The following is a 27,969-nucleotide window of genomic DNA, read 5'->3' on the forward strand; positions in this document are numbered from 1 at the left end:
GCCGGTGCAGTTTTCTGCTGATAGGAGCACCGGCCCGAGGTTTCAGGTAAGTCAATACAATCACTTGGGGTGCCTAACATCTGTCACCGCCGAGTGCAAGACGACTTTCCTTCTCCTTTAATTCCCTGACCCACTTGAATAGGTGATTGCCGAGTTTGGACTTTTAAATTATTGTAGCTAATCAGATGCTCTGGGTTCTGGGGTGGGCGGGGATAGTTGAAGCCAATTCAGGAGCACTTGTTTTGCAGCCGAATCTGAATGTTGTTGAAAGCTTTTTTGTGACATTAAATCAATCAAAATGAATGAGTCAGTAGCTGAAAGCCACATTAAGGTCACAACTGTGAAGCAAAAATGATTTTTAAGTGTATGGCAACTGTTGCTTAGTCAGAACCTGCTGCACTCAGTGCTGTGATTGGCTGCTATTTAAATTCCACCCTTAGCAAGGAAAAGAAGGCATACCTTACTAACAGGGGAATGTAATAAAAGTCGCAAAGAGAAAAACAATTCGCACCAATAAGACTAAAAATACACATCTCGCTATGTAATATTGTTCCTTAAACTGTTACTGCATTGCGAATTTTAATTGCGCATTGCGAATTTTAATTGAGCATTGCGAATTTTAATTGCGCACTCATAAGAAGTGCTTGAAGGTGTTGTAATCTTTTGGAGCAAACATAACGACTTTTTCAGTAAGAAGTTTTATTACATTGACTGCGCATTGGCGCAAACTATAAAATTCGCAAACGGTCTTTCACTGTCGGAAGTGGTCGCTAAACAGTTTCCGGGCTCGCAAAAGCTATATTAAATTCGCACAAAGCAAAATTTGTTCGCGCAAAGGCATAACTTTTCGCATTGCGAATAGTTTTTCCATTAGCGACTTTTATTACATTCCCCCGTTAGTATGTCAATAAATGTTATTTAAAGAGGAACTATCGTGAAAATGAAAATTTTATATAAGCTTCTGCATACTGAAGTAAGAGGTTTTCGAAATACAATCAATTAAATATTCCGCACCGTTTCTGACAATCAAGTTTATCTTCACTATTCCTCTCTCTGCATCTGTTTCTCTTCATTCTCTCCTCGTGCAGCAGTTGGGTGTCAGATATTCATTGACAGTTAGATCCAATATATCTTATATGAGGGCTCCTTTTGCCTAGAAGATGTATTAGAGCTCACACTATTAAACTCACCAGACATCATGTCTCTCTACATGCAGGATTTGTGCAAAAGGCAGTTATTTTGTTAGATTTTGTTTGTACTGGAATCAGTTATTTGAGTAAACTCTAATTCATCTGCTAGGAAAGGAGCCCCCCTATAAGATATATTGGATGTAACTGTCAATGATTATCTGACACCCAACTGATGCATGAAGGCAGAATAAAGAGAAACAGATGCTGAGAGAGGAATAGTGAAGATAAACTTGATTATTTCAGAAACCAAGCAGAATTTTTAACGGATTGTTTTTAGAAAGTTTCTTATTTGAGTATGATGAAGCTTATAATAAATATACATTTTCACGATAGTGAATCTTACTGAAAATTTGCACTGTATTTAAATTTTGATATGACATACCCATTGGCCACTGCTCTATATGAGAGAACAATAGAGAAACAAATAGTCACAGTTAACTTGAAAGCACATGTAACTATGAAAACGGAGTCAGCGTACCTGACAACTTCAAAAGAAAACTATTTAAGATGTAATCTGTTTCTAGCCTCGATATCCTGGAGCAAAAATCTGTCCATAGGCTGCCCGCCTCTTTGCATATTATAATTATAGCCATACGCCAGGGAACCATGGTGGTCTCTGTTCTCATGTAATGGAGGTCCTGGATCCCTGTTTCTTAAGAAATCATTACTTTGCTGTGGTCTCATGGGTGGCTGATACGGCGCAAATCTGTTGGCCCCACGGAAATCTGCAGCTGGAATAATATTTCTTTCCTGATATAACCTAGGAGAGGGAAGGAGAAACGGGAATATCAAAGGGAAGATATGACATCTTGCAGTAAAGGACATTTATTTACGCAGAATGTATTTCTATATGTAGACACGAATACTGTAAATTCGGTTCAGGATTTTGAAATAGACGGAAATGTATGTGAAATACCCTGATATCGCCAAAGAAAACATCAGGAATGAATAATCAATGCAACTCTTTGAGACCACAAGGAAAAGCACTTAAAGGGATACTGTCATGGGAAACGTTTTTTTTTTTTTAAAACACATCAGTTAATAGTGCTGATCCAGCAGAATTCTGCACTAAAATCCATTTCTCAAAAGAGCAAACAGATTTTTTTATATTCAATTTTGAAATCTGACATGGGGCTAGACATATTGTCAGTTTCCAAGCTGCCCCAGTCATGTGACTTGTGCCTGCACTTTAGGATGGAACTACTTTCTGGCAGGCTACTTAATGTAACTGAATCAGTCTTAGTGGGACTTGGCTTTTACTATTGAGTAGGGATGCACCAAATCCAGGATTCGCTTCGGGATTTGGCCTTTTTCAGCAGGATTCGGCCGAATCCTTCTGCCCGGCCAAACCGAATCCTAATTTGAATATGCAAATAAGGGGAGGGAAATCATGTGACTCTTTGTCACAAAACAGGGAAGTAAAAAAATGTTCCCCCTCCCCACCCCTAATTTGCATATGCAAATTAGGATTCAGATTTGGTTCGGTATTCGGCCGAATATTTCGCGAAAGGATTCGGCCGAATCCAAAATAGTGGATTCGGTGCATCCCTACTATTGAGTGTTGTTTTTAGATCTACCAGGGAGCTGTTATCTTGTGTTAGGGAGCTGTTATCTGGTTACCTATCTGGTTCTTTTGTTGAAACGGAGGGGGGTGATAACACTGCAACTTGCAGTAAAGAGTGACTGAAGTTTATCAGAGCACAAGTCACATGACTGAGGGCAGCTGGGAAATTGACAATATGTCTAGCCTCATGTCAGATTTCAAAATTGAATATAAAAAAAATCTGTTTGCTTTTTTGAAAAATGGATTTCAGTGCAGAATTCTGCTGGAGCAGCACTATTAACTGATATGGTTTGAAAACCCTACCTGTACAGTGAGGAGCCCAGAGTGGGGAAAAGTCTTGAATGTGTGCCGTTAAAACTCTAATGAACCGTGTTCCTGTATGCCAGTGACTGTGTTGGAAGCGTTTTCCTGAATAAACCAGTGTTCTTGCCTGAAGACGCGGTGTCTTTAAGCCCCAGATCCTCTGCTTACCTGCCTACCATTAATAATTTCCCCTGAAAATTACATGTACAGGCAGCCAGCTTGTCAGTCAATAGAAAATTCTCTCTTTGTAGATCAATACACAAGTTAAATCTGCTGGCCCATTTTGTACAGACATTGATATCAACGTCTCCTCTTGTGACACATTGTGGCACTGCTATGGCACTATGTATTGTTACCTCCATTGTTGCATAAAATATGGCGGGTTGGGATGGCTGTACCACTAAAATTGAAGTTTGAGTGGATAAAAGTATCCTTACAAAACAATAACATTAGCATCGCTTTTAAAATTATTTTCCCAAAGTGGGAAGAGGATCTGGATCTCACAATCTCTGAAAAGACCTGGTCAGCAATTTGGGACACAGCTAAAAAACATCCATATGGGCAGTCTCTTGTGAAAGAGCTTATAAAATTATATTCCACTGGTACTACACCCCAACACGCATTAGCAGACTATAGGTGGCCATACATGGAGAGATCCACTCGTTTGGCGATGTCGCCAAACGAGCGGATCTCCCTCCGATATGCCCACCTTGAGGTGGGCAATATCGGGTTGATCCGATCGTGGGCCCTAGGGCCCAACGATCGGATCCTAGCGAACGCAAACGGGCGGTCGGATTGCGGGACCGCATCAATGAACAGATGCGGCCGCAATCTGGCGGGATTTTTAGTCCCATCCGATCGAGATCTGTCCGACTTTTGGCTAGATCTCGATCGGGGAAGCCCGTCGTGGGCCCCCATACACGGGCCAATAATCTGCCGACTCGGTCTGTCGGCAGCTTTTATCGGCCCGTGTATGGCCACCTTAAGTGGCAACCCAGATCATTCAAGATGCTTCAGAGGGTGTGGAGACAGGGGATCCTTCTTGCACACCTTGTGGACTTGCACAATAGCTCAAGAATTCTGGAAAATGGTAGCGACTCTGCTCTCTGAGGTTCTACATTGCACTATACAAGCAACACCACACACATTCCTATTAGGAATGAAGATCAGAGCAATACCCTCTAAAGAGTCCCGCAAATTACCTACTAAGCAAGACCAGCAAGGTCTGAAGTGGCATCTGTGGGCCCAGCACCTGAATAACCTGACGGCTAGAGGCACCACTTGTTGAACACATGACGTTTCAACCCTTTATTTAGCTAGAACCTGACAACTTTCTCTTTTTCCGCCTTCCCCCCTCCCCTTCTCTCCTTTTTCTTCTCCTGAATCAGAATATTAGGACAAGAGGAGACTAACTCTGTCATGATGGATAAAAACGTATGAATAATATGTCATGATACTGACTGATGATGCAATTAGAATACAGTTATGTATGTTATACCTAGCACGTTAATCCCTTGTTACATTAGTTGAAAATACGTTGAAAATAAAAAAAATATATATATATTTTCCCTACCTTGGTTCATAATTACTTGTGCCTGCTGATCTCTCATTGTCGATCATAAGTCTGGCTTTGTTCATTAGAAACTGTTTTTCCTCTGGGTGCATTCCATCCATGCGCTGGCCTTGCAAAGGTCCCATAGTCATTTCTCTCTCTCTCAGATACAATCCAGGGCTTTCCTGGAGACTGCGCGACTGCATTTCAAGAAGCTGCCGGTGGTTCATTGTGGCCTCCTTTTGTAGAAGTTCGTTTAGTGAAGTTGGAATATTAGAGGTTAACTGGGGAGTTGGTCTTTCTCCAAACAGTAAATCGTTTCTATCCAGGGGTGCCATCTTGGTGGAGAATTCTGAAGCATGTTGGTATTGGAATCGGCTTTGAGCTTCTGTCTTTCCAATATCAGTCTTGCATATTTCCGTGTTAAAATTCGGTAAAGACATCGGATGAGAAGAATAGGGCGCTGGTCCAGGTGCTGCATTAGAATAATTATCATGTCTACCCACCATTCCCTGTGAGAACTCCAGAGACTGAGAGCTATTCGCAGGCATTATTCTATCCATTGTTCTATTGCCAAAACGTTCCTGGTTTCGATCTAATGTCGCCTCTACTCGTTGTTCAGATCCATAGCGGCTCTGACTCTCCACAAGACGCCCAGCCTCCATGGAACGATTGCGGAGTATCTCTTGTGTAACCTCTGCCACACTGTTGTAAATTCGTTGTTTAGGTTGAACTAAACTTTGATCTTGAATAGATCTCTCTCTAACTGCGGATATTTTGATGGCCTCTAGTTTTTGACGCTCTATTGTTTGCCGTGCCACTCGAACTCTTTCTACATATTCTGGCATAGTGGTTAAAAAGTCCTTGTCGTCTTCGAAAAGTTTAGTTGACCTTGGTCTCTCTTTTGGCAAAGGAGGTGGTAACGGCAATTTCCGTGCATCGAAATCACCGTATTCATCTGTAATAAAATCTGGCTTTGTGGACCGAAGAGCAGATTGCTTCTCTGGCCTGTTACAAAATCAGGTTTAAAAAAAAAAAATGATAGGAATACAAGATATATTTACATGGGGAGGCACATTTATCAAAGGTCAATTTCGAATTCATGTGAGTTTAAACTTCTTTAAATTCAAATTTACTCAAAATTCAACCGAAGGGTTATTAAAAAAAAATCAAATATCTAAAACTCAAACTCATTTTATTCTACTCAAAAACTCAAATTGAATTAGACTAAACTCGATTCCAGTTTTTTTCTCCAAAAAAGAGGAATATCAGGAAGGCTACTAATATGTCCAAACTGATGGACCTCTCCCATTGAATTATCATGAAGGTTTTAGGTGGTGAATAGTCAAATTCGGGTTTTTAAAGGGCCAAAGTATGATAGATTTGTATTAAAACTTGAATTGAGTTTGCATAATTCACAGTTCGAATTTGAGAGTTTTGACCATAAAAAAAAATGTGAAAATCTGAATTTTCAATTCGACCCTTAAAGGGATACTGTCATGGGGAAAAAATTTTTTTTCAAAATGAATCAGGTAATAGTGCTGCTCCAGCAGAATTCGACACTGAAATCCATTTCTCAAAAGAGCAAACAGATTTTTTTATATTCAATTTTAAAATCTGACATGGGGCTAGACATATTGTTAATTTCCCAGCTGCCCCAAGTCATGTGACTTGTGCTCTGATAAACTTCACTCTTTACTGCTGTACTGCAAGTTGGAGTGATATCACCCCCTCCCTCCCCCCCCCAGCGGCCAAACAAAAGAACAATGGAAAGGTAACCAGATAACAACTCCCTAACACAAGATGACAGCTGCCTGGTAGATCTAAGAACAGCACTCAATAGTAAAAACCCATGTCCCACTGAGACACATTCAGTTACATTGAGAAGGAAAAACAGCAGCCTGCCAGAAAGAATTTCCCTCCTAAAGTGCAGGCACAAGTCACATGACCAGGGGCAGCTGGGAAATTGATAAAATGTCTAGCCCCATGTCAGATTTCAAAATTGAATATAAAAAAATCTGTTTGCTCTTTTGAGAAATGGATTTCAGTGCAGAATTCTGCTGGAGCAGCACTATTAACTGATGTGTTTTGAAAAACTGATGACAGGATCCCTTTCATAAATCTGCCCCCTAATGTAAACATTTACAGTGAACAAATAGGGGCCCATTTGTTACAGCAAGTTAATTATGTAAAGTGTATATTATTCCTACAATAGTTTTTCATCTGTCACTGCAAGATTGTACTATTGTTCAGGAGTTGGCCTTTCTAGTTTGGTTACATTTTGGCAAAAAAAGGCCTAATTTTCTATTTTTAGTGGTTTCAGATATATTGGCATTTTTTTAATGGCAGATGCAATTCTGTACAGTTCTCTTCTTTTCATGCTTCAAGCTATTAAAGCAGGGTGAAACTACTGACCTCAACCAAGTTATCGAAATCCTCCAGTAGCATAATATTGGGTATTGTCAATTGTGTTGACCTGAAGGGAACAGTTTTTAAATCTAGAGCAGACATGGAGAGGACTGTCCAGACTGTGTGTCTATTGGACACGTTGCCTGCATAGCTGGCGTAGCAGCATTGAATGAGTTCTGCTGAACACAAAGCTTGGTATTAGCAGTCAATAACTGCTATTGTTATCAAAATTGCCTTAAAGGGCAAGTCAAACCCAAAGTAAAAATTTGTCTAATTAAAGAAAACGTAATTCTAAGCAACTTTTCAATATATATTTCTTACAAAATGTCATTGCTTTTAAAGTTTTTTGTAAAAACAATTGCAATTGAAAGCCGCATTTGCTTTACTCCTGTTTGTTACTCTTTAAACAATGCTGCAAAACTCTTAGTTCCCCAGCAGAGACAGGTCTGTTAATCAGCTGCCTTGTTTTACATTGTATCAGCAGTCTGAGCCACCCGGGCAGATAATAGAAAGGGACAGACAAGCGCTGCTTCATAACATATACACATAACTTATAAACTATAGAACATTTGTATTAAATGTATATTGCAAAGTTGCTTAGAATTATGTTTTCTTTTAATAGCCTTTTTTTTTTTTTTTTTTTTTAAGGTTGATTTAGATCCCCTTCAGAATCAGGGTAGAAAAGCTGAATTGGATGATGCTGACAATGAATCACGTAATCGAACAGAAAAACAGATAAAATCTTTACCTCCGATCTTCTGGTTGATTCTTAAGTTCACCTCGTGTCTCTTCTACAGATGGTGGCTGGTCTATACCCAGATTACTAGTAAATTATATAATTAAAAAAATAAAAATAAAGAGAAAGTAATTTATTTTAATTCCTGCACAGAGTATTCCTTAATTACAAGCTCTTGCAACATGACAATTTTATATACAATATATTTATATATAAAAAATTCTAATAAATATATCAACTCCTGACAATGTTATAATCAATAATTTCCAAATTATTACAAATCTCCTCTTCTTATCTCCCCGAACTGCCTCCCCGCCGGCTAAAATGTAAATCGCCGGCGGGATGGCACTCGTCGCAATTCGTTTTCCGGAGTTGCCTCACGGGGAAACTTTGGGCGACTTTGGAAAATGAATCGCGCCGAGTACCATCCCACCGGCGATTTATATTTTAGCTGGTGGGAAGGCAGTTCGGGGAGATTAGTCGCCCAGAAGAAGAGGAGATTTGTCCTTGGGCGATTAATCCCCCCGAATCTGCCTGTGTGCGCTGACCCTAAAGGGAATAAATATATTTGAAGCTGGTCTTATCTGCCGCCCCAATGCCTGTTTTGATTCGGTGCTTAATCTAGAACAAGCACACGGGGGGCACAAATGCTTAGGGAATGAGAACTAAGGAGCGTGCTGTTGCACCCCTGGGATCAAGAATTGGTCCCTTTTAGCTAATTTGCAGAGGGGCATATGTGAAACCAAGCTGGCATAGGTATTTTCACTAAAATATACAGAGAAAAGAGAGAAAGTATGACCCATATAATTGCACCTTCCCACACTGGTTAACTGGATTCCCAAAGCAAAAAAGTAATAAAATATAACTTTTATTGATCACATCCTAAAATTACTGTGAGACAAAATAAACGTAAAGTGTATGTTAAAATCAAGGTTAGGAGAGGAAGCTGAAGTAGACTCAAGGTCATCAGCTAGTAGACGGTATATACTTGTCGGAACGGTGTGGGTTTTCTTAGAAATAAATGGTAAATTACCCACGACTTCACTCACAGTATTGGAGTACTGGTGGCCCACCGTGTATATATGGATCGGGTGGAAATAGGGTTAAGTGGTACTATATATATATATATAAACCAGGTCTGGTTTGTTAAGCCCCGGTTTCACACCACACACCGTATTAGGGCAGTTTGTAGTCCCTTATCATCTAACATCCTTAAGAGCTAATATGCTTCTAACCTAAGAGCGACCGAATCCGCCAAATTGCGAGATCCGTCTGCTTGATTAGCTGAGCAAAAGTACTTGGTGTGCGGATCGTACAGTATATGTAGAGAGATAGTCGCCTGCTTACTCCGTTTAAATATAGCCGTCAGCACCGGTGAGGGGAGAGCAGGTCTCTCTAATCAAATTTTAACTGTCGACTTCAGCCCGCACCACCCTTCCTTTGAGATGAGACCAAACCGCTAGGTGGTCAACAAACAAACCAGACCTGGTTTATATATATATATATATATATAGTACCACTTAACCCTATTTCCACCCGATCCATATATACACGGTGGGCCACCAGTACTCCAATACTGTGAGTGAAGTCGTGGGTAATTTACCATTTATTTCTAAGAAAACCCACACCGTTCCGACAAGTATATACCGTCTACTAGCTGATGACCTTGAGTCTACTTCAGCTTCCTCTCCTAACCTTGATTTTAACATACACTTTACGTTTATTTTGTCTCACAGTAATTTTAGGATGTGATCAATAAAAGTTATATTTTATTACTTTTTTGCTTTGGGAATCCAGTTAACCAGTGTGGGAAGGTGCAATTATATGGGTCATACTTTCTCTCTTTTCTCTGTATATTCAACTATTAATGACCTTGCACACCTCCACTTTTGTTTCAAATCTCTATCAATGGGTGGTGCTACCTACCAAACTAATATATTCTTATTTTCACTAAAAACAAAACTCATCAGGAAAGGTCAGGGTACAGTGGCATTCACACAGTCCATTGATTACTTTTAATTCAGAAATGTGCTTACCTTCTTGTTGGTCCATTTAATAGATCTCCTGTGTATACAACTCCCTCTAAAGGATGACCTCGAGTCTGTGCAAAAGCTATGGAGTTAAAAAGGGAGGTTTAGTTCTATTGCAGGTAAACTCCTGGGTGAGCTGGCGGAGGAACGTTTCCATATAAGTGTAGTAACCTATGGCTGTAATGATGAACTTCTGAACTACTTTTAAGTAGGGATGCACCGAATCCACTATTTTGGATTTGGCAGAACCCCCGAATCGTTCGCAAACGATTCGGCTGAATAATGTACCGGGTGGGAAAGGGAAAACATCTTTTACTTCCTTGTTTTGTGACAAAAAGTCATGCGATTCCCCTACCCATCCCTAATCTGCGTATGCAAATTAGAATTCGGTTCGGCCGGGCAGAAGGATTAGGTCAAATCCAAATCCTGCTGAAAAAGGCCGAATCCCAAACCGAATCCTGGATTCGGTGCATCCCTACTTTTAAGGGAGAATTTGCTAAGAGAGCCATTGCTTCCACTTAATCCACTGGAGAGCTATGCTAGGACACACTAAACAAAAGTAAGGGCAGGCCCGGATTTGCGCGGCAAAAAAATAGGGGCGGCATGCCGCCCAGCCGCACTATGGGGACACGTGCGTCCCCATTCAATTACAGCAGCTGCGCCGGCGTTTTTTCGCCGGCGTGCTGGGAAAGGGAGGGGAGGTGGGCGCTAGGACCGCGCGGCCGCCTGGTCGGACCGCTCGGCCTAGGGGCGCCCCACATTGAAATCCGGCGCTGAGTAAGGGACTTGGCGATTGATCTGACTCCTCGTAATACTTTACAGCATCAGACACAGTGGCCCTTATGGGAAATCCCCCTATGAACAAAATGTAAATACTATATATCGAAATTAAGCAACCTCAATTACATATTTACATACCATTTACTGCAGTTTCTGGATCCCATCCATCTACATCAATCAAGTACCTAAAATGCAATTGAGAATGGTTTGAATTCTAGTACATCTAAATTACCTAGAACTGGCAATTCACAGAGTTTCCTCCCTCGTTGTGTCTACCAGTCCTTCTGCCATCCCTTCTGGTGATCTATTCCACTTGACCCTCACAACTTTTGGTGTGTAGAAGGGATTCCGAATAACTGATCCCACAGTATGAATTAAAGGGGTAGTTTACATTTAAGCTAATTTTTAGTATGTTATAGAATGGCCAATTATAAGCAACTTATCAATTTGTCAATTATTTATTTTTATAATTTATTAATTATTTGCCTTTTTCGTCTTACTTTTTCCAGCTTTCAAACAAGGGTCACTGACCCCATTTAAAAAAACAAAACAAATGCTCTTTAAAGCTACACATTTATTGTTATAGCTACTTTTGATTACTCATCTTACTCCTCAGGCCCTCTCCTATTCATAGCAAGCAGGGTTGGGTAATTTAGGGTAAGACTGGTTTGCTGGTTTGCTTCAGAAACACTACTTTAGTTTATATTAACAAGCTGTTGTGTAGCCATGGGGGGCAGCCATTCAAGCACAGGATACACAGTAGATAACAGATAAGCACTGTAGTATACAATGGGATTCATCATAACTTATCTGTTATCTACTGTGTATCCTGTGCTTGAATGGCTGCCCCCATGGCTACACAGCAGCTTGTTTATATAAACTATAGTAGTACTTATCTGTTATCTACTGTGTATCCTGTGCTTGAATGGCTGCCCCCATGGCTACACAGCAGCTTGTTTATATAAACTATAGTAGTACTTATCTGTTATCTACTGTGTATCCTGTGCTTGAATGGCTGCCCCATGGCTACACAGCAGCTTGTTTATATAAACAGTGATAAAGAGAAGACTTACCTGCATATTAGGTAACCAGTCCTGTTAATACCAGTTGTACAGTGAACTCCAATAAGCTTGTCTAAAATAAAAGTTTAAAAACCTGTCACGACCAGTAATACTAACAAAAAGTGAAGTTCTAAGCTCCATTTAGAAACCATTTACATAGCAGTTTTTATTATAAAAAAAACAAAACATTATAATTATAATATCCAGTATTCGTGAACGATTCGGCCGAATACTGAACCAAATCCTAATTTGCATATGCAAAATAGGGATGGGAAGGGGAAAACTATTTTTACTTCCTTGTTTTGTGACCAAAAGTCACATGATTTCCCTCTTCGCCCCTAATTTGCATATGCAAATTAGGATTGGGTTTGGCCGGGCAGAAGGATTCAGAAGAATCCAAATCCTGCTGAAAAAGGCAGACTCTTGGCCGAATCCTGGATTCGGTGCTTCCCTAACACACACACACACGAAAAAAATCCATCAATAGCAATGCACTGTAACAGCACTCCAAGGAATTTCCAAAAAAATTTATGCAAAGGGAGGTTGGACGCTACGCTCTGCTTCTTTCCCTGATGAAAGCTCCAATATGGAGCTGAAACGTCGGATCAAATAAACCTCCCTTTGCATAATCTTTTTTGTCAGAAATTCCTTTGAGTGCTGTTACAGTGCATTGCTATATACGAAACGTTACAGTGCATTGCTATATATGAAACGTTGGATGTATAAGAAGTAGGGATGCACCGAATCCACTTTTTTGGATTTGGCCGAAATCCCGAATCCTTTGTGAAAGATTCGGCCGAATACTGAATCCTAATTTGCATATGCCAAATCCGAATCCTGCTGAAAAAGGCCAAATCCCTAATAAGAAGTGCACAATAAAAGAAATGTGATTCTTTTCTTGGCATTGGAGTGTGGATCCTTGTGAATATTTTTATATAGTGAATAACGTAGCCCCTATTGTAAAATATAGGCATATTATAAGTCACTGAGGAGTTAAAAGAATATATACAGCCACAAGTAGTGTGCCATTGCCCTTAAAGACAGAATCAAATTGCTTTTGTTGTTTCTTAATTTTTGGTATTATGGATTCTTTGAATAATTGGGAGTAGCTTTTCAGACCCAAAAGAATGGTATCTACATCGAATTTCAACCTCCTGACCTACCCCCCCGCCATGAAAATTCAACAACCGCCTAACCTACCCCCCATGAAAATTCTTACCATTGCTTGTATTTTGCCAAATAAATCTTCTAACAATTTTTTTAAACTGATGAATTGTGCCATCTTCTGGTATTTGCTGACCAGCTGTGCACAGCTTTATATATTGCACACTTCTGGGAAGATCCTAAAAAAAAAAAACAGAGAAGATAATGGTTGTAATATACCTCAGATTGCTCCACTAAAGTGTTACACAAACAAACACGAAATGGGAGGAACCCTCGCCCTACCTTTTCTGTATAGTACCGTTCTGTGTACGTCAAGTCTATGATTAACCCAAGATCCTCATTTCTTGCTCGGATTTCAGACAACAAATCTTTTGGGGTGAATTTCTGGTTGGGGGCAACGCGTTGATTTGCTTGCTGTAACGTAATGAATTGGATTAAGATATCTATATTTGCCAATATACTTAAATAGCAAAAAATAAACAAGATTTTTATATTTTTTGGGTAATGGCACATGGAGCATTTTGAGACTTTTTATGGTTGCTTAAAAACCTGTGTTTTAAATCCTGTTTGAAATCATCATCAAGGGACAGATTTATCAAGGGTTGAAGTGAAAATTCGAATTTTCAAGTTTTTTTTTTATAAGGCTAAAACTGTCATATTAGACTAAGTAATTGTTAAAATTTGAGGTTTTTTTTAATATTTGAATTTGATTTTTGAGATTTATCATGCACTGTCTCAAATTCAACTATTCAAACCTAAAACCTGCAGAATTGCTGTTTTAGTCAATGGAAGACGTCCTGGGATCAATTTGGAGCTGTTCATGGGAGTTTATACAAAACTCACATGAACTCGAAAATCAACCTTTGATAAATCTGCCCACAAGTGTTTGTTAGTCTGTATTTGTCAGGAAACGTGTACTGATGGTATAGGGGTAGTTTTTGGTGCCATGTTTTTGCGCTAACAAAATGTTTTTGAAACCCCCCCACTAATAAAAACCCCTACCCAGAAACCTACATACCCCCCCCGTCCCTGCATAGTTTATAACACCCCTAATCCTTTACTCTCCTATAGGTGCAGAGTAAGCGCAGCGGAAGGGCGCCATCTTCCGGCTCAGAGGAAGAGTAATCAGAGTGGCGTTATGTAAAGTTTTTAAAGAGGCTATATTATATTCAATTTTGAAATCTGACATGGGGCTAGACATTTTGTCAGTTTCCCAGCTGCCCCAGTCATGTGACTTGTGTCTGCACTATAGGATGGAACTGCTTTCTGGCAGGCTGTTATTTCTTCTTCTTAATGTAACTGAATGTGTCTCAGTGGGACTTGGTTTTACTATTTAGTGCTGTTCTTAGATCTACCAGGCAGCTGTTATCTTGTGTTAGGGAGCCGCTATCTCGTTACCTTCCCATTGTTTTGTTGTTAGGCTGCTGGGGGGGAAAGGGAGGGGGCAATATCACTCCAACTTGCAGTACAGCAGTAAAGAGTGATTGAAGTTTATCAAAGCACAAGTCACATGACTGGAGGCAGCTGGGAAACTGACAATATGTCTAGCCCCATGTCAGATTTCAAAACTGAATATAACAAAATCTGGTTGCTCTTTTGAGAAATGGATTTCAGTGCAGAATTCTGCTGGAGCAGCGCTATTAACTGATGCGTTTTCAAAAAATCATGTTTTCCCATGACAGGATCCCTTTAAGTTCGGCTTTCCGCTCTACTGCACGTGCGCAGCCGCGAGAAGAAGCAGGAACAGGATCGTTCCGTGGTGCTCGATAGAAGAATCGCGGGCAAGTGTAGTTTTCTCCTGATAGGAACACCGGCCCGGGTGTCAGGTATCTAAAAGTAATTAATTGGGGGTGCCTAACTTTAAGATTTTTAAATTAGTAACCTTCTGATCTTTTTTTCCAACCTGCAACTAAAAATGTTAGCAAGTTTGTATTATAATTCAGGTTTATAGACTACTAAATGACACGTTCCAGCACAGTAGAGAAAAACAATATCTGGTAAACAATTTAATTCTTAACACATACCCATTTCAAAGGGACTTTAAATGCAATAAATCGAGATCCTGGAATCCGCTGACCAATTGCTGTCAAAGACTTCCATCTGTTATTTAAAATAACACATTTTCGTTAAACGTATAGGAACTAAACACACGATTGTGTAAGTTTACACCATAAAATGCACAGACGTTCATATCAAAGTGACAATAATATTGGTCATGACCTAAAACTGTTAGTAGGAGGATAAGAGTAGAACCTTTTTTCTTTTATTTATTTCTATAGCTTTAGAAAAAAAGAAAGAATGTATACATATGTATTCGTATCATTATGTTCTCAAAACACAACAAGCATTCATAAATGGGCACATACTTAATGAGAAATGGTGGCCCTAGTCATTCGATTATTTCAACCTTCTTGGAAAATGGGATGATCAAGATGCCGCGAACTCGTGTTAATCACATTGGAATAAGCAGTGCAATATTATGTTATGTTACCCTTTATTTATATATAATTTAACTATTAAATGCTCAGTTTGCTCCTCTCTCCCTTTCCCCCTCCCTCCCTGCTGTAATCTAAGACCAGAGCTATGAGTGAGCAGGGAGAGACTCAGGCAGGAAGTGAAGTCACATCAAGCTAATATGGCAGCTGCTATCCTAAACAAACGGAGAGTTTCTAGAGCTGTTTATTTAGGTATGGTAAAGCATTCTGCAGAATAAATATAGTGTTCTAGTTTGCACTATTGTGGCTAATCTATTGGCAATTAACTGCTTCAGTAGCTTTCCTTCTCTTTAAAATCTATGCTGGTTTATCTGCCATGTCTGAAATGTCACAGCACCAATAAGAAAGCAAAGGGTTAGAGGACAAGACATAATTTCTAGTGCATTGCCCCAATAATGTTCAACTTTCATACTTATTGGAAGGCTGATTTGTAGTTTTTGGATATATATTTTTTACTTAATACCCAGTTCAATCTCAAAAAGCCCCCTCCCCTAAACACATGCATATCAAGTAATTCATCCCAATTGCAGGAAGCTTTAATTCATAGTCAATTTGCCAGTGATGGGACAGGTATGGGACCGGTTATCCAGAATGCTCGGGACCTGGGTTTTTTTCAGATTAGGGACCTTTCTGCAATTTGGATCTTCATAACGATTAAAAAATTACTTAAACATTAATGAAACCCAATAGTATTATTTCACGTTCAATAGATTCATTATATTCCAGTTAGGTTCATGTACAAGACCTGGTTTTATTATTCCAGAGACAAAGGAAATTATTTTTTAAAAATTTGATTAACATAGAGTGTATGAAAGATGGCCTTTCCATAATCTGGAGCTTTCTGGATAATGGATGCCATACCTGTACTAAAGATCTAGTCATTTAGTCAGACTAAAAATCACAAGCATACAGGGCCCCCAGGAAATGTTAGCACCAAGGTGCATTGACAGACGAAATAGGAATTTTCACTCTGGCAACATCAAATTTTGTGTTATCTCAAAAACATGAGCAAAACTGGGTTCCGAAATTAGCACAGCGCAGGGCTTTTTACAGGGTTCAGATTCTATGCCCTGGTAGTCACTCCATTGACCTTGATGCAGGCACATGGGGTTAATTTCATCATCGAAGAGCAGAGGTGCTGTTTGTATCCAGTGTTAATAAATAGGGAAGCACCAAATCCAGGATTCTGCTTTTTTTTGACCCTTCGTGCATATACAAATGAGGATTCGGATTCAGTATTCAGCCCAATCCCAAAATAGGGGATTCAGTACATCCCTATTAATAAATATGCCCCATATACCCTAATGCTCTTGTTTAACTTAGTAAAGTGGCCCCAACAAGTGACTAATTAATTCTTATATTTATGGTGATAAGCCTGGAGAAGTTATGCCGATGTAAAAATCCAGCAGACATACTTTTGTCTCTTTGCTATGGTTTAGTGCCCTGATTTAAGAATAAAACTGAATAACATTTGCCTGATGTAAAGATCTCTCTGTGCTAGTTGCTATAGCAAACAGGAAAAAACTGCTTTTCAAAATGTACAAAACTTTAACCAGCTACATGGTGTGAGAACAGTTTTTGCTTGTAATTTATCTCCCACTTTTTTTTAAAGAAAAGAGAAAACGTAAAGTTGGACAAGAAAAAAAACCCTGCAGGTTTAACATAAACATACAAAGATGGCAGTAAATATAGAACCCCGCAAACATTAGAACTGGGCACCCATTTTTTAGAGCCTTTTAAAGGGATTGTCATGATTTTTATGGTGTAGTTTTTATTTCTAAATTACACTGCAAATAATTCACTCTGCCATATAAAATGTCATTCCTGAACCAGCAAGTTTATTTATGTTTAGTTGTAATATTGGTGTGTAGGTGCATCTCAGGTCATTTTGCCTGGTCATGTGTTTTAGGATTGAACTGCTTACTGACAGGCTGTTGTTAATCCTACTCAATGTAACTGAATGTGTCGCAGTGGGACCTGGATTTTACTATTGAGTGCTGTTCTTAGATCTACCAGGGAGCTGTTATCTTGTGTTAAGGTGGCCAAACGCACAGATAATATTGTGCAAAACTCATTTTCGTACGATATTCGGTGAGTGTATAGTGGGAAAAGATCCGACCGATATCGGCAGAAGACTTGGATATTGGTCGGCTCGTCGGTCGGCCTTTGTTAGTGCTGAATTCTATTGTTTCTACCTGTATATCTGACGATTCAGCTCTACACGTGTGTAATGAAACGAAATATCTTTCATGGAAAGATCTTTTCCAAGAAAAATCGCAATAGTAACGTCTATGGCCACCTTTGAGCTGCTATCTGGTTACCTTCCCATTGTTCTGTTGTTAGGCTGCTGGGGGGGGAGGGAGGTGGATTATATTACTCCAATTTGCAGTACAGCAGTAAAGAGTGACTGAAGTTTATCAGAGCAAAAGTCACATGACTGGGGGCACCTGGGAAACTGACAATATGCCTAGGCCCATGTCAGATTTCAAAATTAAATATAAAAAAAAAATCTGTTTGCTCTTTTAAGAAACTAATTTTAGTGCAAAATTCTGCTGAAGCAGTACTATTAACAGATGCGGTTTGAAAAAGAATAAGGTAAGTGAATGCATTGTCGCATGGAGTCGCATCGTTGATCCGATGCTACACGAATTTCGGATGCAGACGAGTCGTGTCGGATCAACAATGCGACAATGCATTCACGTACATTATTTTTGTCGCATGCGACTTGTCGCAGCGCATCGGATCACAACCGAAAACGTCCATGTAGTGCTAACCTTAAGTGACAACAGAGACCTGAAGATATTTTCATTTCCAATCAAATATGTGAGTTTCCCAAGACCTATGACCCAAAGACATCAATGGGCCTGTTTTTAAGCTTGCGACAGCCCAGCTTGGCTCTACTTGTTTTAATCTACCTCTTCTTCTCCCCCACCCCTACACTCTCTCCATTTTCCTCCCTTTCTTGAGATACTAAAAACAGCTATAAAAACAACCAACATGTTTTAGGAGCTCCTACTGTTAAATAAAAAAATAAATAATAAGAGTTTGCTACTTCTGGGTGCGATTAAAGGAGAACTGAACCCCCTTTCTAATAAAAAAAACCCTACCCTCCATAGTCCCCCCCCCCTGCACAGGAGTAAATACCCCTAAACTGGTAATTACCCCTTGTTGCAGAGTCAGCGCAGCGGAGCTCACGGGGCCATCTTTAGCTGCTTCGGTAAACTTTGGGTCTTCTTCCCGTGCTTCAGTAATTTTCGTCCCTTTCGTTGCATGCGCAGTTGTAGTGAACCAGGAAAATGCTCCAACTGTGCCAAGACGAAGTTTCCTTACTGAGATTACCGAAGCGGCTAAAGATGGCCCCCGTGAGCTCCGCTGTGCTGACTCTGCAACAAGGGGTAATTACCGCCTTAGGGGTATTTACTTGTGTTAACTCCTGTGCGAGGGGGAGCAGGGAGGGGGACTATGGAGGGTAGGGGTTTTATTAGAAAAGAGGTTTAGTTCTCCTTTAAGAAGTTGTCAAATTCAAAAGTAAACATTTTATATGTAATAAAGACCATAAAACAACATCATCCTCGCAGTGACAATCAAGCTGCAGGCAGGGGATTGGGATCCTTTCATAATCAATTAAGACAATTAGAGTATTGAAACTGGAGAGCGGTCGCTCTCACCACATTCAGAAAACTGTTATTATATTTATGAAAAGTAAACAAGATACACAGGTTTAGCGTTACAAAATGTTTAATATTTTTCTAACAATGAATTGCAAACATTGAACAGCTAATATATAGCTTATATCTATAATAGATATAAAAGTTTTTTTAAATACATTTCAACATTTAAGTAAATTTTATGTAATTTGTGGACATTCATACATCCGTGTTTCTCTGCCTAACCCTACTCTTCCCAAAAGACTAGGGGAAAAAAAAAAACACAAAAAAACACCTGAAACTAGTACACACTAATCTTCTTATAAACAAACAAACCCCTCCCTTACTGAAGCAGCATCTCATTATTAGGGGCTTCTCGTTGGACTGGTAATTAGCTTTACCAGCTCCTGTGGGACCAGAAGTGACATGAAGTACTAAAGTGAAACTCACTTCATTTCCCTCTTTAATGCAGGAAGGAACAAAAACCATAGGTTTTTAAATAGAACTTCTTAGTAAGAACAGGAAAAAAGTATGCTCTGTACAAGCCCCATATATTTAGCTCATGTTGAAAGGGGGTGTATACCAGCATGTGGGCCACGCCAAGCCTGTGACTGTAAAATCCTGCATTGTTCACACCTGTAATCCCCCCTGTATTCTTCACACCTGTAACACCTCTATTGTTCACACCCCTAAAGCCCTGTACTGTTTACAGCTCAGACCCGGACTGTAAGTGCCCACATTGATCCCCTGTTCACACCTCATACAAACTGCTGGAGGGGCATGAGCATTGTGTCACTGTACGTAGTACAGTATGAACAGTTCATGGGTCCTTATAGGTTTCCAGGTCTCCTGCCCTATTCTCCCTGTGTGTGCCATACTCTACCTGCCCTATGCTTCCTGTGTGTGCCATACTCTACCTGCCGTATGCTCCGTGTGTGCCATACTCTACCTGCCGTATGCTCCGTGTGTGCCATACTCTGCCTGCCCTATGATCCCTGTGTGTGCCATACTCTGCCTGCCCTATGCTTCCTGTGTGTGCCATACTCTGCCTGCCGTATGCTTCCTGTATGTGCCATACTCTGCCTGCCCTATGCTCCCTGTGTGTGCCATATTCTGCCTGCCCTATGCTCCCTGTGTGTGCCATACTCTGCCTGCCCTATGCTCCCCATGTGCGCGCCATACTCTGCCTGCCCAAGCTCCCTGTGTGTGCCATACTCTGCTATGCTTCCTGTGTGTGCCATACTCTGCTATGCTTCCTGTGTGTGCCATACTCTGCTATGCTTCCTGTGTGTGCCATACTCTGCTATGCTTCCTGTGTGTGCCATACTCTGCTATGCTTCCTGTGTGTGCCATACTCTGCTATGCTTCCTGTGTGTGCCATACTCTGCTATGCTTCCTGTGTGTGCCATACTCTGCTATACTTCCTGTGTGTGCCATACTCTGCTATGCTTCCTGTGTGTGCCATACTCTGCTATGCTTCCTGTGTGTGCCATACTCTGCCTACCCCATGTTCCCTGTGTGTGCCATACTCTGCCTGCCCTATGCTCCCTGTGTGTGCCATACTCTGCCTGCCCTATGCTCCCCATGTGCGCGCCATACTCTGCCTGCCCAAGCTCCCTGTGTGTGCCATACTCTGCTATGCTTCCTGTGTGTGCCATACTCTGCTATGCTTCCTGTGTGTGCCATACTCTGCTATGCTTCCTGTGTGTGCCATACTCTGCTATACTTCCTGTGTGTGCCATACTCTGCTATGCTTCCTGTGTGTGCCATACTCTGCCTACCCCATGTTCCCTGTGTGTGCCATACTCTGCCTGCCCTATGCTCCCTGTGTGTGCCATACTATGCCTGCCCTATGCTTCCTGTGTGTGCCATACTATGCCTGCCCTATGCTTCCTGTGTGTGCCATACTATGCCTACCCCATGCTTCCTGTGTGTGCCATACTCTGCCATTAATGTGGACATAGTCTTCGTTCTTGTGGTAATATGGGTGTGGTTTATAGCGAATGTGGTTTAAAACAGCGAGTGGTCAAGATTGGCTTCCATTATCGGCCCTCCACCATGTAGGGCAGAAAAATTCAAGCCCTCGGTACCACAGAAGTTGGACAGCAATAGTGTATACAGTGCCTTTAAATCAGACCCTTATTAAAACGGCACCTTCTTGGGATGAAAATTAATAATTGTTTTAATCAGAATAAATCCCTAAAAATACTAGGAAAGATCAAGATAAATGTCAAGTAGCATATTTGCCAGTGGGGCCTTCTGACAGCCTGCCCAACCAATATCTGACCGAAAAACAGCTATATATTGATCAGGTAAGTTTAAAGATCCTGTTGTGGAAGGGGACCTCACCCACTGGCCTTCATCAAGATGGGCATATTGGGGAAAGATCACCAATGGAGTGGATCTTTTAATGTTTGGCCAGCTTCAGACCGTGCCAGGCACCAGATCACCACAATGGGAAAAATAAATAGATGGTGGGGCAGGACATAGTGGTCACAAGTAAGAAGATGCAGATGCTCCTGTATTGCTTGGGGGGGGGTGATACTAAAGTGGTCTTAAATTAAATTGTAAATAAAAATTATTCGAGTTAAACTGCAGATAAAAAAAGAATACAATTCTCAAATGCCTTTTGTGAAGACTGTGTTTGTACAATTTGGTACTCCAGATTCAGTAATGGAAAAACAATTTGAATGTATGAACTACAGGTATAAACCGGTTATCCAGAATGCTCGGACCTGGCGTTTTCCAGATAACAGATCTTTCTCTAATATGGATCTTCATGTCTTAAGTCTACTATAAAATCATGTAAACAAACTGGATTTGCTTCCAATAAGGATTAATTATATTTTAGTGTGGATCAAGTACAAGGAACTGGTTTATTATTACAGAGAAAAAGGAAAGCATTTTTAAAGATTTGGATTATTTGATTATATGGGAGACAGCCTTTCCGTAATTCGAAACTCAATCCCTACCCAAAACCCCTGCCAGCACAGTCTATTACACAAGCATGCCCGCTTCCATAAAAAAATGTGGCTTAGCGGAGTTCACAGACGGCATCTTCTGTCGGCAGTGACTGAAGGATCTGAAGAGATGATGGGTAATTGTTGCCTCCTGCACAATCTTACCCCTAAATTGTGTCCCCTCTAGAAATACTGACCGCACATGCAGAGTCAGCACGGCAGAGGACAGGGGCACCATCTTCAGCGCTTCAGTATTCTTCGTAATGTGATCGCCGTATGGGCGCATGCGCAATTGGAGCAATCTTCGGTTTTCGACAACTGTGAATGCGCCGACAGTAACGGAAATTGCCGAAGGGACCCGAAGCATAAAGGGTAACGTATTTTGAAGTTCGCACTGATGAATTTGCGGTGTAACGATCGTTGGCATTAGCAAAAAGTCGCATGGTGAAATGGCGAAAAACGTCTCTAGCTCTGAGTTCTTTGCTAGTGAATTGTCCTCTACACCTTTTAGTAAACAGGTGATGTCCCTGCGGATTGTCGTGTAGCGACGGCCACTTCTCCCTTTAGTAAACCTGCCCCTATGTTTGATCCTTGGCAGAAAATAAGATTTCCAGTATAAAACACTGGAGAAGGAAATCTACCAAAGCAATTTATTGCCATTAGATTAGTCACAATAGTGCAAGCAACAAGATCATATTTATTCTGCAGAAAGCTTTACCATACCCGAGTAAACCACTTTAGAAGCTCACTCTGTGTGTTTTGGATAGCAGCTGCCATATTAGCTTGGTGTGATGTCACTTCCTGCCTGAGTCTCTCCCTGCTCACTCATAGCTCTGGGCTCAGATTACAGCAGGGAGGGGGAGAAACTGAGCATCCTCAAGCCTTAGCCCTGGAAGTTTAAAGGAATTGTTCAGTGTAAAAATAAAAACAGGGTACATAGATAGGCTGTGCAAAATGTTTCATGGAGCGACTGGATGTCTAACATAATAGCCAGGACACTACTTACCGCTTTGCAGCTCTGTTGGTTTCCACTGATTGGTTACCAGGCAGTAACCAATCAGAGACTTGAGGGGGACCACATGGGTCATAACTTGCTTTTGTGCCATGTTGCCCTCTTTCAAGTCGCTGACTAACTCAGAGTTATAGAGCTGAAAACCAGGAAGTAGTGTTCTGTCCAGTCACTCCAGCATTTTATTTTTGGCTAACTAACTATATTAGAAACATTTTTTATTTTGCATAGACTATTTACCCAGTTTTATTTTTACACTGAACTGTTCCTTTAAGATGAAAACAGGAAGTCTGATACAGAAGCCCATGTCTACACAATAGAAGGAAAGGAATGCTGTGTTTCTTTTAAAAGAGGACGCTGTAGCATTACTTTTAGGGTTTACTGGTGTATTTATATAGACCTTTCTGATAAACGTTACTTAATTTTAGCCTTTCCTTCTCCTTTGTTTTTCTATAGATAAATGGTCTCTTTCCATCAGCTAAAAGCTTCAACACAAAGTTTTTGGTGCAGTATTGCTCCTTTATTATGTCACTTACTTACTTACATACACAGCGATTTTCATATAGGAAATGTGTCCTGAAGATGCTATTGCATTTGCACTCAAGTCTTTATATGTTAATTACATTTTTTTTTAAAGTTTTATTTAGGACTGGAACTAAAAGGCGTGTTATAAAAGTAACACACTACCTTTATAATACATGACTATATTACGTGCCTCACTGCATATGTACCATATAAAAAAACAACAAATATCTCTCGTATGATTTACGTGTAGATACAAATACGGAGTAAAAGCCATAAAGATCTTTGCTCTGAAATACCGATAATAATGCAGGAGAGATGCTTCATGTTGTGTCTCACCTGTGCTCTACAGGGAGCCACTGGTATAAGCACTATAAAGAAGAATAAGGTCCATGCATCCCCTGCAGGGGAATGCCTTAAAAAAAATTAATTATGGATGCACCAAACCTACAATTTTCGCATTTAAACAAATACCAAATCCACCTCATCCAAATTCCAAACCAAGTCCAAAAAGTAAATATAGGGGGTTATTTATCAAAGGTCGAATTTTAGAGTAACATGGATATTTTTAAAACTCTAACAAATTCACATTTTAAATGGTATGTCATTTATTAAATAATTCAAACGTTTAAAATTGGATTGAATAGTCCCGACCGAAAACCTGATTAGATTTTTCCTCTGAAAAAAAACCCCACTTTTGCACGTCAGGTTTTTTTTTTTTACATTTTTTCCTCCCATTGGAGTCTATGGGCAGTAATTTTCGAAGTGAAACTTTGCTAAAATTTGGCTCATCGCTACTATTAACATCTTCAAATAGTTCAAGGGACCTCTGCCATTGACTTGTACAAGTGATGTGCGGGTCTTCCCTCCAACCGCCTACGAGCTTCCTTTTATATACCCATGCCGGCCTGCCCTGCGGATGATGTCACAAAAGGGGCGAGCAGGCGCAGTGTCTATAAAAGAAGAAGATGGAAGTCAGAAGCCGACAGTGCAAGGTGGTGGAAGGGAAGAGCAGGAGAAGAGCTCAACCCACACCCGCAAAGAGGAGTGCGAGGTTGGCCCGGACATCAATTCTTCATGAACTCAGCAGGTTTTAGGCGGTGAATAGTCAAATTAGAACTGTTTCCACGGTAGAGGTGTGATAAATCTCAAATTTAAATTCGACCTTGTGGTTTTAAATTCGAATTTGTGAGTTTTTTCCCCCCGAAAGTTCTAATTTACCATTCGAACCTTAGTAAATCTGCCCCTAAAAAAAAGCAAAATCCCACAAGCTAATTAGGTGTTGAATTTGGCAGATTCTCAATACTGTTTAAAAAAAAAAAAAAAGGTTCAGATTGAATTTAGCCAAATGCTGAACAGATTCCTGGATCAGGTGCATTCCTTGAGGGAACACCCATCATGCATCTCCTCATTCAGTAGAGTAGAAGCGACCAAGTGAGAGATTCCTAGAGAGAATCCCCCGTGTTTCCTTGTTCTTCTGATGGATATCAAAGGCCTACATGCGACAGTTTTACTCATCTCAATAAGATGCACGAATACCTGCAAATTGCCCCTTTCCCACTGTCAGCTGCTCTGCATGATCCACAGAGCTGAACACTATTTTGGACTCCGCTTACCCATACTTAAATCTGTAATACAAGAGTTGAAGCAATAGCAAGCATTTGCTGAACTAGACCAAACAAAACCACTGAAATAATAATAATAATAATAATAATAATAATAAAACAATAAAAAAACAAAAACTATTTATGTAATAAAAAACACTGTGCGTGTGCATAAAAAAAGGTCATCAATAAAATGTGAAAAACAAAAGAAAAAAATATTCCTGCATACTTTCAATGGAAAGTAAGCCCAATAATAAACTGGGCATGCTCCCTTTAAGGATCCATGTACAGTTGATTTATACCTATTATCCCAGGGCTGGAGTTAGGACCAATAAGGCAGCGCCTAAGTTTCCTGGTTTAAGGGGAAAATATGAGGGAAAACTCATTGCTCAGCAACTTGATTTTCCAAAAGCTGCCTTTAAAATTGCTGATAGTTGAATGGTTAAACAACACCTACCAGAACACTCAGTAGGAGGCAAGGGTTCTGAGAGCTGCAGTTCAGCTTGAGGGCCACAAGTTGGACATCACGGATTTATAGGAACAGTAACACCAAAAAATTCAAGTGTTCTAAAGTAATGGAAATATCATGTATTATTGCCCTGCACTGGTACAACTGATGTGTTTGCTTCAGAAAGACTACTATAGTTTACATAAAAAAGCTGCCGTGTACCAATGGGGGCAGCCGTTCAAGCTAGAAAAAGGAGAAAAGGCACAGGATACACAGCAGAGAACAGATACGCTGTAGTATACAATGGGAACTTATCTGCTGTGTATCCTGTGTGGAATGGCTGCCCCCATGGCTACACAGCAGCTTGTTTATATAAACTATAGTAGTACTTATCTGTTATCTATTGTGTATCCTGTGCTTGAATGGCTGCCCCCATGGCTACACAGCAGCTTGTTTATATAAACTAAAGTAGTACTTATCTGTTATCTACTGTGTATCCTGTGCTTGAATGGCTGCCCCCATGGCTACACAACAGTTTGTTTATATAAACTATAGTAGTACTTATCTACTGTGTATCCTGTGCTTGAATGGCTGCCCCCATGGCTACACAGCAGCTTGTTTATATAAACTATAGTAGTACTTATCTGTTATCTACTGTGTATCCTGTGCTTGAATGGCTGCCCCCATGGCTTCACAGCAGCTTGTTTATATAAACTAAAGTAGTACTTATCTGTTATCTACTGTGTATCCTGTGCTTGAATGGCTGCCCCCATGGCTACACAGCAGCTTGTTTATATAAACTATAGTAGTACTTATCTGTTATCTACTGTGTATCCTGTGCTTGAATGGCTGCCCCCATGGCTACACAGCAGCTTGTTTATATAAACTAAAGTAGTACTTATCTGTTATCTACTGTGTATCCTGTGCTTGAATGGCTGCCCCCATGGCTACACAACAGTTTGTTTATATAAACTATAGTAGTACTTATCTACTGTGTATCCTGTGCTTGAATGGCTGCCCCCATGGCTACACAGCAGCTTGTTTATATAAACTATAGTAGTACTTATCTGTTATCTACTGTGTATCCTGTGCTTGAATGGCTGCCCCCATGGCTACACAGCAGCTTGTTTATATAAACTAAAGTAGTACTTATCTGTTATCTACTGTGTATCCTGTGCTTGAATGGCTGCCCCCATGGCTACACAGCAGCTTGTTTATATATACTATAGTAGTACTTATCTGTTATCTACTGTGTATCCTGTGCTTGAATGGCTGCCCCCATGGCGACACAGCAGCTTGTTTATATAAACTAAAGTAGTACTTATCTGTTATCTACTGTGTATCCTGTGCTTGAATGGCTGCCCCCATGGCTACACAACAGTTTGTTTATATAAACTATAGTAGTACTTATCTACTGTGTATCCTGTGCTTGAATGGCTGCCCCCATGGCTACACAGCAGCTTGTTTATATAAACTATAGTAGTACTTATCTGTTATCTACTGTGTATCCTGTGCTTGAATGGCTGCCCCCATGGCTACACAGCAGCTTGTTTATATAAACTAAAGTAGTACTTATCTGTTATCTACTGTGTATCCTGTGCTTGAATGGCTGCCCCCATGGCTACACAGTAGCTTGTTTATATAAACTATAGTAGTACTTATCTGTTATCTACTGTGTATCCTGTGCTTGAATGGCTGCCCCCATGGCTACACAGCAGCTTGTTTATATATACTATAGTAGTCTTTCTGAAGCCAACACAGCAGTGTTACTAGTGCAGCAGCAGGGCAACAGTATGTTAAAGTGTCATCCCTTTAAAACGCTTTTCTTTTGTTTTTGTTACTGTTCCTTTAATCATTTCTGCCAACTATTACACCAGTTCCCTTCCCAGGCACATGCCTGCCTTTCCCTAACACCAGCCCTGAAATGACAACCTGCCTCTGTTTCAAAAACGGGACCTTCAAGCTGAGGGTGCCCATGCGGAACAATATGGAAAGCACAGGGCTCATCAACCTGTATACTCACCTTCCGGGGATGCTGTTCTTCTTCTTTACCATGGCAACAAACAGAGACTCCACCTCCCAACTGCACGGGAATAAAAAAAAAAAAAAAAGAACCGGAACCGACGAACTGCAAGAAGGCCCAATCCCAATCAATGAAGCAGCTGCGACTGATCACGCTCCCAATACCTTCGGTCGGTCACCAATCTGCGTGAATCGAGTTAACGCTCAGTTTAAGAAATGAAGAGTCCGCTTAAGCCCAGCCAAAAGGCATCAAGTCTGCTTTATTTTTTGATAAAAATAAAGGAGCAGGTACCTACGGCGAGGATCACACACCGCCCAAAACCGGAAGTTGTCACACTTCCTTTTACGCAATTAACGTGCGCAGTTCCGCGGTGCGTTCCACGGTGCGTTCCATGACGCTTGTAGCGTGACTTGTCTGCATGTATAAAGGTTAAATAGAAGAAAAATGACACAACAAAAAGCATTTCCACCCC

General features: G+C 40.5%; 1 protein-coding gene across 1 annotated transcript; it reads right to left on the bottom strand.

The window, feature by feature from the left end:
- Positions 1 to 1,429: 1,429 nt before the first annotated feature.
- On the bottom strand, positions 1,430 to 27,844 carry dusp11.2.S (dual specificity phosphatase 11 (RNA/RNP complex 1-interacting), gene 2 S homeolog). The gene is made up of 10 exons (XM_018227415.2): positions 27,498 to 27,844; positions 14,814 to 14,889; positions 13,072 to 13,203; positions 12,845 to 12,968; positions 11,638 to 11,698; positions 10,703 to 10,749; positions 9,791 to 9,866; positions 7,767 to 7,841; positions 4,631 to 5,617; positions 1,430 to 1,950 (listed from the first exon to the last, which is right to left on the bottom strand). The coding sequence occupies exons 1-10, from the start codon at positions 27,527 to 27,529 to the stop codon at positions 1,689 to 1,691; spliced, it is 1,872 nt and encodes a 623-aa protein (XP_018082904.1). The 5' UTR covers positions 27,530 to 27,844; the 3' UTR covers positions 1,430 to 1,688.
- Between the last annotated feature and the right edge of the window lie 125 nt (positions 27,845 to 27,969).

Source organism: Xenopus laevis, chromosome 7S (assembly GCF_017654675.1).
Source record: "Xenopus laevis strain J_2021 chromosome 7S, Xenopus_laevis_v10.1, whole genome shotgun sequence".
Taxonomy (NCBI): domain Eukaryota; kingdom Metazoa; phylum Chordata; class Amphibia; order Anura; family Pipidae; genus Xenopus; species Xenopus laevis.